Source organism: Apus apus, chromosome 2 (genome assembly GCF_020740795.1).
Source record: "Apus apus isolate bApuApu2 chromosome 2, bApuApu2.pri.cur, whole genome shotgun sequence".
Taxonomy (NCBI): Eukaryota; Metazoa; Chordata; class Aves; order Apodiformes; family Apodidae; genus Apus; species Apus apus.
The window spans coordinates 67,027,098-67,039,198 of NC_067283.1; the positions used below are offsets into that span (position 1 = coordinate 67,027,098).

General features: G+C 43.2%; 1 protein-coding gene across 1 annotated transcript; it reads left to right on the forward strand.

Annotated features, from left to right (window-relative positions):
* The first annotated feature begins 3,088 nt into the window (after positions 1-3,088).
* On the forward strand, positions 3,089-7,962 carry GCM2 (glial cells missing transcription factor 2). Its single transcript, XM_051611715.1, has 5 exons — positions 3,089-3,134; positions 4,348-4,600; positions 4,988-5,100; positions 6,716-6,841; positions 7,072-7,962. Exons 1-5 carry the CDS (start codon positions 3,093-3,095, stop codon positions 7,951-7,953), a joined length of 1,416 nt encoding a protein of 471 aa, XP_051467675.1. The 5' UTR covers positions 3,089-3,092; the 3' UTR covers positions 7,954-7,962.
* The last annotated feature ends 4,139 nt before the right edge of the window (positions 7,963-12,101 follow it).

The following is a 12,101-nucleotide window of genomic DNA, read 5'->3' on the forward strand; positions in this document are numbered from 1 at the left end:
AATGCATTTGGTTTATACTATGTATCTAGAACTGCACCTTCATACCGAGTATGTCAGTTTTTTAAATTATAAAAGAAAAAATGGGTCATCATTTCTGCTACTAAAATTGTATTTTCTTGGAACACTTCAAATATATCTAGAAAATCTGTATTATTTCACAAACAGGAATCATCACAACTCACTCTCCTTCCTCTGTCAACTTAATAAAAGCTCCCACAAATCCATTACGTGAGGTAATAAGTGAAGCTGTGTCATCAGCCTCTGTACTGAAAGTAATGCAATGAAAATGAGCATTTTTTTCCCACCCAACTCATGCAATATATTTTTTAAAAAGTATTTAATTTCTGCATGGCCAACAAGCCATCTTCTAGTTCTCACTTCCTTGGAGTTCTTCTCCCAATACAAGCAACCTTAAATCACATTACTAACTTATATACTGTATTATACTCATCTTTTCTACCAGTCCTTGTTCAATAAACAAACTGGTCCCTTCTTGAAGATCGCTTTTTAAGTAGAGCTGAATACATTTCAGCAGCAGCGAGACATTCTGGAATTCATTCTTGTCCAGCTCCTACAGAAACAGAGTGCTATGCTTTATTAATCCAATACCCTTAGAGCTGGAAGCTAAAATGTTTAAAATTACGATACTCACCTTTCTCAGTGCTTTGTCTAGCTGGTTGAAGAGAGATTTGCTGTATTTCTGAGGAGGCTCTATTTCTCTCTCCTGAAGGAGTTCACTTATTCTCTGAAATCCTTTCCCCTTAAAAGCCTCAGTAAGAAGTGATTCGAGCTGCAGAGGGAGGGGAAGCAAACAACTAGCGAGCAGAAGAATCGGGCATTTGAATTATTGCAGCACCAATCACTAAAAAATACTTGTAATGTTGTTTTTAAAACTTGTAGGATTTTAGTTCAGGGTTTTTTACTTTGTTTCTCTATTTTCATTTGACAGCTACATCTGAAGGTGAAATACAACTCTTAATCTCCAAAAGAGAGAGGACCTGTGAAGCCGAGCTATCTTAAAGGTTACTGAATAAGGAAATAAGCAACTCCGTTAGCACACTCAGTTCGTAATTCTTACCACATCCCACAACTATTCCTGCTTACTAAGGAAAAGTTTAAAGGGTCTGCTGCACTTCCCACGTTACACTAAATTACTAAAAAATCGAGCTCATGCCATATCCGTTTAAGAATGCACCTTTAAATATAAGTATATAGATGTAATGGTTTGTAAGAAAAAGCTAATAATGTATTTATGAGCTACCTACCAGGCCTTCTGTTCTGGCTGCCATGTCGCTATTCACCTCACTATTCCATTCTTCGTTTTTTTCTTCCTTTAAAGAGAAAAAGGACAGGAATATACAGGGAAAAACTCGCTTTCTCTGCCCCAAAGCCGAAGACCGTTTGCTCATCCACTCTCTCAAAAGGCTGATCGCTGCTTACTTACTTCCCAAAGAAAGTTTCAGAATCCCCCCACACTTCCAAACCGGAGATTTAACCAAAGTCGCCACCACGAGAAGCCGTAGCGGGGCCTTGCGGGTGTTCCCCGGGGGGAGATGGCACTATCTCCTTCCCCCCCGCCCGGACTTCCCCCTCCCCAGCCCGGCTGCCGGCTCCTTCCACACAGCCGCAGGGAACGGCGCTTACCTGGGCCATGGCGAGGGAGCTCCGGGCTGCAGCCCAGGAGCCAGGGAGGGGGACAGGGAGCAGCTGGAGAAGGATGCTGTGGCTGCTTCACCCCCTCTCCCCGCGACCCTAGCCTGCTGCTACTGGGTTCACCCGCTTATGGGGTGGAGGGAACACGCTCGCCAGCGTTTCCCCAAGCGCTCCCCTTTCCCCAGCAGACCCAACTCTGCTGGCGGCTCTAGCAGAGGGGAGAAGAAGGGGAAAAAAAGGGGAAAGCCGGGTTTCGCGCTGGCACTAACCAGCCGCAGCTGTGGGGCGGGCGTGGACGGGCCCTTCCGCACCCAGGTGTTGGTGTTTGGCAGCCTGTCCGAGCAGACAGGTACAAAAGACGAGCCCAGAGCCCACAGAAAAACATCTTTCCGAACTGGTAGGATGGTTTAAAGGATCAGAGCAGTATTAGGCATTCAACGATTAAGCCTCTCTAAAGCTATGCATACTTTAATAATTTTATTTCTGTTTCTGGGAGCTAAACGCAAACTTCCCCAAGCCCCCTCAGCTATTTCTTTCCAAAAGAAGAAAGCAGCAAAACAAGTGATCTGTAATTTTCCAGTAAGTTTAAATATGCTGCTCGAGAAGGTAGCACTGACACTAGCTCCGTGTTTTAAACCTTATGTTATAGAGCACAGCCTGAAGGGAGGAGTCGCTTAATAACGCTTAAATCGTTTACAACTAAATCTAAACAGCAGGTTTACATGTGCATTTAATGAAGAGCAGGTGATTCGTGCAGTCCCTTTGCCTCCCTTCAGAGGCTTTTCAAGCTGCGGGCAGCTCCTACTCGAAACCATAGAATGGTTTGGGTTGGAAGGGACATTAAAGATCATGTAGTTCCAACCCCCCTGCATGGGCAGGGACACCTCCCGCTAGACCAGGTTGCTCCAAGCCCCATCCAACCTGGCCTTGAATACTTCCAGCGATGGGGCAGCCACAGCTTCCCTGGGCAACGTGTTGCAGTGTCTCACCACCCTCACACTAAAGAATTTATTCCTAACGTCTGGTCTAAACATATCCTTTTCAGCTTAAGACCCGTTACCCCTCGCCCTACCACTATAGCAAGCATTAGGGGCAGGGCTGCGTCTGGAGATGGGCACCCGCGGGGACGGGCGGCAGAGCCCTGGCACTGCCAGGTTAGGCTTCCAGACCCGGCTCACATTTCAAGGAATCACCGTCCCCCATCCTGAGGTGGGGGGCGGATTCAAGCAAGACCTCCTCGGCTGTCCCCCATCTCCAGGTAGCTGCAGCGGAGCCCTGGGGGGGAGCGGGGGGCTGGGCAGAGAGGGGAGCGGAGCCTGGCCGCCCAGGTGCGGGGGTGGGGGGCTCCCAGCCGGCTCCGCAGGCGGGGCAGCAGCGCCACCGCCCCCCCCCCGACCGCATAAAAAAGCGGGATTGGCCTCTAGCCCCCGCCTCCCGTCATGAAGCTCACCTGGGACATCAACGATCCCAAGCTGCCGCAGGTACCGGGCGGGAGGAATGTTGTGCGGGTGCGGTAGGAAATCCTTAGCCGGTTATAACGCAGGGCCAGGTAGCTGGGATTCCAGGGGGGGAAAACTTAAAGCTTTGTTTTATGGCTGGTTTACTTCTGCACCTTTTCAAGTATAAATACATGGGTCACGATGGGCTGAAGTATTTGCTTACAAAAATACTTATAGTAAGAATACAAATTAGATACACAGCTCTGGCCACCTGTGTATGAACTCCTAGAACAACATTCAGCTCCAGCGTCCTTTTCTCTCATTCTCTATTCAAGGAATGTTGATAAGAAGCCTGGACTGAGTATTTTCTGCTACCGTAATTTAAGCTATCTAAACATTTCATCAGTTTGTGGATTCGCCATTTTATTGTCAGTGAGCGTTCCACTTTTTTTTCTAGTTGTGACCACCAACAACGTTGTTATTTCACAACTTTTCTGTATCTTAGAATTTGTTTTTACAGAGCCCGTACAATTACAGGATGGCTGAGTGCTGTAAATGCTGGTAGTTTACGTGCATTCACTGGGATTGCTCACCTGTGGTGTATATGTACGTTAAATGAGTGTTGCAGGGATTCTTCACTTGTACTGTAAATATTTGGAGTTTAAAATCTTTGTAATTCTTACGTTGTTCTGGTAATTTCATTTACATAAGGTACAGGTTGTTTGTTTGTTTTTAAAGCCTTATTCAACTCGGATGCACTTCAAGAAACTATTCCTTAGCTAAAACTTCTAGCTTCCAGCCTGCAGGTGCACAGTCCTACAAGAAGAACATGTTAGCATTGCATGAGCAGAGCAGCTTCTGTTCTGTCTGGGCTCATCAGTGGTAGACCGGTCAGTAAATTCTGGTAGCAAGGCTGATATCTTACAGCTGGGTAAACTCACTGCAATGAGGCATCTGTGACAACAGGTCAGGTTATTATGGATCATAGTGCAAAAGAAGAAAGGATCCTTACTTTCTTTAGAGACAGGGAAGCTCAGAGTGCCATTTTCCTTTTATAGAGCATTTCTGAACAAGCGATTCTTCCCATTTTAATTTTTTTTTTTTCCTGTTGCTTGGGTGGCCTTAGAAAAACCGCTTGCGTTTGTTTGTTTGTTTGTTTTCCCCGTTATGCATTTTGTAACAGGGCAAAGCCATCAGGCTGTAACACCCTGCTAATGCTCTCCTGCTCTCCCGACACCTTCTCGCCCTGCCGCAGGAGCCCAAGCACTTCGACGCCTTCCAGGAATGGCCCGACGGCTACGTGCGGTTCATCTACTCCAGCGAGGAGAAGAACGCGCAGAGACACCTCAGCGGCTGGGCCATGCGCAACACCAACAACCACAACTGCCAGATCCTGAAGAAGTCCTGCCTGGGGGTGGTGGTGTGCGCCAGGAGCTGCGCTCTGCCCGGAGGAGCCAGGCTGCAGCTTCGCCCTGCCATATGCGACAAGGCTCGGCAGAAGCAGCAGAGTGAGTTAAAGGGGGCGGGGGGAGCCAGCAGGGAGGGAGGTGGGATGCCCGAGGGACCGTGTGTCTTTTAGCTGGGCTTGATTTCTAAATGGGGATTGCGTGTTGCAAAGAGTGTGATGAATAGCTCTAAATGCCATCAACAAATGTCTGTAAATATTTGGGGGGAGATGGATCTACAGTCCTTTCACTCATGAGCACTGGTCCGCACCATTTGCTTGTACTTGGTGGTTTATGTTGTGTTTCCTTGAGTAGGTATTTTATGTTGCGTTTCTTTCAATACCGCATTTGAATCTGAATTTCAGTGGAAGCTGCTCTTGAGCTCTCGTTATTCTTAGGTTACACCCTTGTCTTTAACCAACGCATTCAGTAGTTTCTTCATCTTGGCAGAGAAAGCCTGTCCGAACTGTAACTCGGCCCTCGAACTGATTCCTTGCAGAGGACACAGTGGCTACCCAGTCACTAACTTCTGGAGGCTTGATGGCAAAGCAATATTTTTCCAGGTAAAAAGCGTGTATGCTCACATACAGATAAAAATTCTCTCTATATATAAAAAAAACCCCTGTATCTTTAGATGTATAACTACCTTTATGTACATAAAAAAATCCTATCTACCTATACAAATATATATAAATTATTTATCTATGTAAATATTATATCTATACATATATATAGAGAGATTTCTTTCCCATTCCCCTTTTTTTCTTTGTGTAACACTGAGCACGATGAACTCGGGGAAGTTCTAGTCTGTGACTGGATTCCTCTGTAGTACAAATGTGGCAAGAATAGATAAAACAAAAACATTTGGCTTTTTTTTTAAAAGCAGTGCTCGAGGGTTGTTGTATTCAATTTTAACTATAATATCATGATAGATGTCTAAAATTCTCCTGATTACAGTACACAAACATGAATGAAAAGGTTGTCCTGCACCCTGGCATGCTTGACAGCTGAATCTCACCAAGGAACAAGTTTTTTCTTTTCTACTGCATCTACAGGGAAAGGAAAGCCTCTCTTAAATTGCACAAGTTTGAATGTGAAAATTCCACTCTATGAGAAAGTAGTCTTTGAATTGTAAAAATATTTTTTAAATTAGCAGAAAGAAGGAAATTTAGAAAGTTAAAATTCAAAATTTCCTGTTGGTTTGTTCTTCCATAGCAACATTAGGACAAAAAATTTCACAAAAACCTTCTGTTCTGAGATGACATTACCTGCTGAATGATTTTTTTTTTTTCTGGACACAAACTGCAGTGAATTTAGTTCTCTAGTCAGTAAATGGAAGCAAAGTAACCACATTCCCAAATTCTCACATGGGTTTTGGTGGATGGTTTTTATTCAGCTATTCTTGTATAGATGTGAAAAACCTAAATATTTCTACCATCAAGATAGCTGATCAGTCCTCACTTAGAAGTTAATTTTTGTTTAAGAAAGGATTTTTAGAAGCATTTTTAAAGCAATGTTAAGTTTCCTAGGGAATAGGAACTATATGCAGACTAAGAACTATATTTGCACTAGAGACTACATGCAGGTTCATTTAGGGAGACATAATGGGTAAGAACACATAGAATACATTTTTCTCATTGTATGTCAGTATAGCTTTGGGTACATTAATCTGTGCATTCACAGGTGATTCAAAGCATCTTTGGATGGCTTTCCAGTGTATACTTTTCTGTCCTACTCAAGAAGTTGTTTTTAAAATAGGCAACATTTGACATCTGGTGGCGTGAAGCTTCTTTAAAGCTTATTGATGCAGTTCTGTTGGTGGCTGTTATAAAGCAGAACTGAGACTTCCCAGACTGCAGAAAACCAACTACACTAAATGCAGAATACTTTTATTTTTCCTTCGTTCTGATCAGCTACTCCTGAATATCACAGATATAGGTAACACTTTTTTTCCCTCATCATCCAGCCTTGTACCTCTGTAATTCTCAATTACTTTTCCCTCACTTTTTACTTCTATCTACCTGCAAATCATTTTTTTAAATTTTTTTTTAAATTTAATCCATTTCTCCTTACTGTTCTCTTATGCCAACTCACAGACCATCCTGTGGCTACCTCTCATTCTACTTACTGCATTTTCTCTTCCAGTTCACACCTAATTCTTTGTTGATCATAACTTAGGCTAAAGGAGTCCATGACCATCCCAGGCCAGAGAGTAAACTGGAGGCAGAGGCAAGACGAAGTGCAATTAAGAAGCATATGTCCTCTTCTCACCATTCCCAGAAAAAGAGACCTCTAAACTCAGAGGTAAGTCTAAGTCATTTGTTAATTAAAAAGTGAAGTTATTTAGTCCATTAAAAAGGTGTTATAAGCATGTACTGAGGATCCCTGGGCAAAACAAGTCTTCGCATCATGCTGTGTCATGCTTACGTCTGTTCCTTTGGGGTTGAAATGAGCAATAGCACAAGTGTCAAAAAGTACATGTGTGTGTAGGCAGTACTCCTGATTCATTCCTGAATCTCAGATATCTTTTGCAGGTAGCAAGGTACCATGACAGCAGCAGTTATGTCAATAACCTACAGAATCTGCCCTGCATGGATGGCCCAGAAAGAGTCGGTATGATCTCAGAAACCAGTTTTTCAATTCCAGCTCAGCCTTACCCTTCTCTGCAAGGCACTGACTTCTACAAAGCACCTTACGAGTCAGCCAGCTTCCAAGAGGACCAGCTATCGCCGTATCCAAAGTACCCAAATCCACGGATCTACGTGCCCAGGCCATGCAGCTATGAGTTTGGAGTTCCTACCTTCATAAGCTCCAGCCCTTACCCGACGTTTTACAAAGATCTGACAAATCCTACCCTTGACACTGACCCCCTTGGTTTGAATGGATCTCACTACAACGCTGCAACTGTCCATGATAAGAACTTTGACAACCCTGGCAGGCATTACGGATTGAAACCAGCTTGGGGGAAAACTGGCAGTGGAGACCGGAGTGACTATGGACAGATGCAAACAAATGCTAACCACCCTTACTATGGTGGGGACTACCCCTGCAGGTATGGTCCCAGCCCCTCTCCCATGGCCCCACCATTGCAAACTGTCATCACAACCACCACCAAGGTGTCCTACCAGGCCTACCAGCCATCCACGCTGAAATACAGTGACAACCTCTGCGAAAAGAAAAATCTTCAGAGCTATACCCACGTGGCAGAAAATGTCTCTGGTGCTATCTATTCGGGGATGAAGATTCAGGAAGACTTTGGGATGATAAAGTCCGCGTTGCTCTACCAGCATGACTCGGTCCCCACAAAGTCCGAACCAGCTGAGAGCATGGAGACGTATCGGTATGGGCCACCGCCGGGTAACAGCTATGCTGAGCATGAAGGTCAGACCTTAAGGTTTGATGGTACTGAATATTGACTGAATGTTGTGTAAATGACAAACACATACGAATGGGAAAACATTCTTGTGCTGAGCATGTGCATGCTAAGACCAATGGCTTGGGATTTAAGAGGCAAAGAAGTAAGACATTACAGCAGTTTCTCCCCTAAAAGTGCCTTTCTTAAGCTGTGCTAAGTGAAGTGTACTTCACACAAAGTTTCAAACCAATGTTACCTGATATCTAAAATGGCATGAGCAGCTGAGTCCCAGACATGCCTGGGTCAACAGCCTCCTCTGACAGGGGATACAACCTGCTTGTAGCCACAACTCCCGCCAGACGCCTCTTGCTTTGAGAGAAAATGGTCTGTCTGTTATAAAGAAAATGCTCACCAAGTAATGGAAATAAAGATGAAGGAATGTGGCCATAGATTATGGTCATCTGAAAAAAATTACAGCAACTGAAAAAAATTACAGGAAATGAAAGAAATAAAGAAATGAAAGCACAACCATTTGCAGAAAAATTTACCTGAATGGTCCATTCACCCACCGTGATCCATTTGATGAATTGAAAGATCAACTAGGTTTCTCTGAAATGAGAAATGAAAAACCTATTTGCTAATTTCATGCTGCTTTCTGATCCCCTGTATCAAATCTCTACAAACTGTCCAGCCTTTCAATGCAAAAAAGAAAGCCCAGGCATAGCCCCACCACCACTGGGAACTGACCTCCTGCAACACTCATCCTGGGGGCAAGAAGGCTCATGTGAGCCCCACTAAGCATGCCTGGCAATATGTGGGTGTGAGGGTCCTGAAAACCATTTGCAGTGAAATTGATTTTTGTCTAAAGGGGGCTGGATAGCTGGTCAGACTGATACTGTGAAGGCGTTACTGCAGAAACTTGCTTTACCCACGAATACAGCTCAGTGTCCCTGCTCATGCGGGAGGGTTGGAACGAGATGATCTTTTAGGTCCCTTCCAGCCCAAACCATTCTATGATCCTGTCTAAAAATGCAAAAGCCTAGCTGTTTAGCAGTACAGGTCAGCATTAAATGCACCTGCCCTGATAACCTTCTAGACTATGCCTCTCCATTAAAACTTTCTCCTTCTTCCAAGGGATTTCTCATCATTTTTCTCTCTGCAATTCTAACTCCCCATGACTGCACTGTTGTCCTGGAAATGAAGCAACCAACAAAATCAGAGGTCAGAAAAAAACATTTCCAAACACCCTAAGCCAAACAGAGAAAACAAGGACTTGCATCTCCAAATTCTCAGCTAATTGAACAAATTCTCCGTTAGGCCAGAAAGCAGAAGAAATGCAGGACTACTGCTGGTTTAAAATGGGAGTATTCTAAAAGTTCCCTAGTACTGGGAAATGAGCCTGTACCTCAACTGTGTGCACTAAGCAAGGCAGCTATGTAGGTACAGGGAATTCATCAGAGTTACAAAATTTCTTATTATTAAGTTACCAGATTTCTCTAACTTTTTGGACACTTACATTGGAGAAAAAAAAAGTGTTATGTATATTTGTACTATGTTTTGAGTGACAGCAGGCTATTTGAACCCTTTCAATCAATGTGAAATCATGGTTAAAAACTAAGCACCATGTAAATGAACGTGAGGAGCTGGCTAGTTTGTTTCAACACACAAAACCTTGTAATGTTACCATCAAACTGGTAAACAAATCTTCCTTGCAAAGCATAGTGTGCAAATACCTGAGTTTTTAAAAATCATTTCTTCTGGTTTCTTCTTTTTATATTTTTATGAAAACAATGCATTCAGTCTGATATGAGAAATTGAGCCCCACCGGAATTTAGCCAATAGCATCCTGCATTTTCAGCAGTGGATTGTTCAGCATTTTAAAAATTCAAGCCATGTTAAGCTGGAATTTACCAAAATAATAAATTAATTTATCTGCAACACACCTTGTCTTTTAGGGTATTTGCTGTATACCTCACTTTGCTTTTCTTAATCTCTTATGGCAATTCTTCTACCAGGTGTTTTAAATTACTGACAAGAACCAGTTCAGGTGAGCATCATCACTTTGATAATTAGCCTATATACTGAATTTAAAAAAAAAAAAGGCAAAAAACCCACCCCAAGTTACTACCCAGGAAAAACTGATGCAAAATTTTAGAGTTCAGGAATATATAACACTATGCTCATTTACAGAGCTGAGATTTCTCCTGTGTATCCAAATATTTTTGAGGCATTTGGCAAATAGAATAAAAATGAAGAGTTTCAGCCTTCTAAGTTTGAAAAAAAAAAAGTGAAAAATATTGAAGGGGAATAAGGCCAAAGAAAGTGACTAAAAAATCTGAAAAAATTCACAGCAGATGCAAAAGTCAAAGCTAATTTTAAAGCTGAAATTTTTCCATGCTATATTGACTGCAGAAGAGTTAGCCACAAATCAAGCTTCAGGTGTATTAAGACATTCAGACAAGCTGCAGAGTTTTTTTTGCTGTTAATATTACTGGTATGAAACTTGTCATTGTAGCCGTATGCTTAAATCATTATGCTATGCTCTCAAACACAGCCTTTTAAGCCGATCTTTGTACATCAGTTAAAATGCAGATGGTTACAGTGCTACTTTTTGGGTGTGGAGTTATTTTTAATAAATATGACAGCTGTTTTAACACAGTAAAAAAGCTATGGTAGCAATTGCCTCACTGCATCTTCTGTAGCACTACAACAAATAAAAACACTCTAAAGGTTATTGCAGTTTTCCTTCACTTTGCTCCCTTTCATGCCAAGTGTCTGTGGCAGGATATCTGTATATTACCATTTTCAGAGAAGAGATCAGATGGATAAAGTCTAGTGTTGTACATAGTTTTCTCTCCAAATATATAAACATAAAGGCAATGTGAGCTTCTGTAACAAAAAAGCTGAAACTGAAAGCCTCCTTGTTGGTTTATACAGCTGCGGAATTGACCTTAAAAGCCTGTTTCTCAGGCAAAGCAGCATCCTGAAGAAAGATGCACTTGCTTTGGTCCCTGAGTAAGCATCTTCTCTTCCATTAATCATCCCCTTCAAGCATAGTTTCTGGTCTCGCCTCAAGCACATGAGAGGAGCCTCTCATGAGCCCGCATCCTGTGCTGCAGCAGATGTCTTCATCTGACAAATTCCAGTTGTTATGGCAAAGTTACAGAGTGAGGGGGGAAAAGAGGTACTTTCAAACCTTGGCCACCTGTGGCTCTGGCTTCATATGGACTATAAGGGCCCTCCTGAGGTAAAGTACCATCTGTCCCTGTGCTGAGGCAGCCCTTTGTGCCAAAACAGCAAGTGTTGAATGGATGGATGCCTCCCAGAGACAAGAGGCTGTGTGACCATGTTTTTCAACTGTGTACCCACCAAATGCAGTTGTGTGTCACACATCTGATGGGTGCAACTATGTGCAGGCATTGTTTTGTGGTCCCTCCTCCTCCTGCTGGGGGGATAGAGCTTGGCACACTGTCCTGCTCCATGACCAAAGACCTCTGGTGAGAGCCTGAGCAATTAATTTAACCCTTGCTCCTTTTCTGAAAGCTTATTACCTCTGGGCTTTTCAAATACACTAAATGCTACAAAGAAGGTGCTTAGAAACTTGGCTGTTTGGGGCTTACTGGGCTTGAGGCTGCTGAACATTTGGGGCACAGACTATTATCCTTAAAGACAGAGGCAAGCGTTCCTTCAAGCTCTGTGTGTGGAAACTAGAGCTACTCTATGGAAACTGACAATGCAACAGAGCAGTCCCAATACACAAAGAACTAAAATTAGTCCAGGCCTGTTAAAACCTCTCTGCCTGAGAAGTAATGAGGCTGGTGTATGGTGGTGTCCCACGTTTAAATAACCGTGTTCAGTGTCCTAGCTGTGTAAGGCACATATCTTCCTGTGAAGAACATGGACATTCCTTCCTCATGAACAAAGAGAGGGTAAACCTGATACTGTCTATGTAGCACTACAGTTGGGAAAGTGCAAAATAGAGAGTGCATTTCAACGTGACACCACTGTGAGCTTGCAAGAGTCCATATGAAACATGAGCATGGGTCAGGGTAAACTCATGCACAAATACAGGCAAGACAGAGAATGGATTGAAAGCAGCTCTGTAGAGAAGGACTTGAGGGTGTTGGTTGAGAAGCACAAGAACTTGCAGCCCAGAAAGCCAACCATGTGCTGGACTGCATCAAAAGAAGCCAGCAGGTCAAGGGAGGT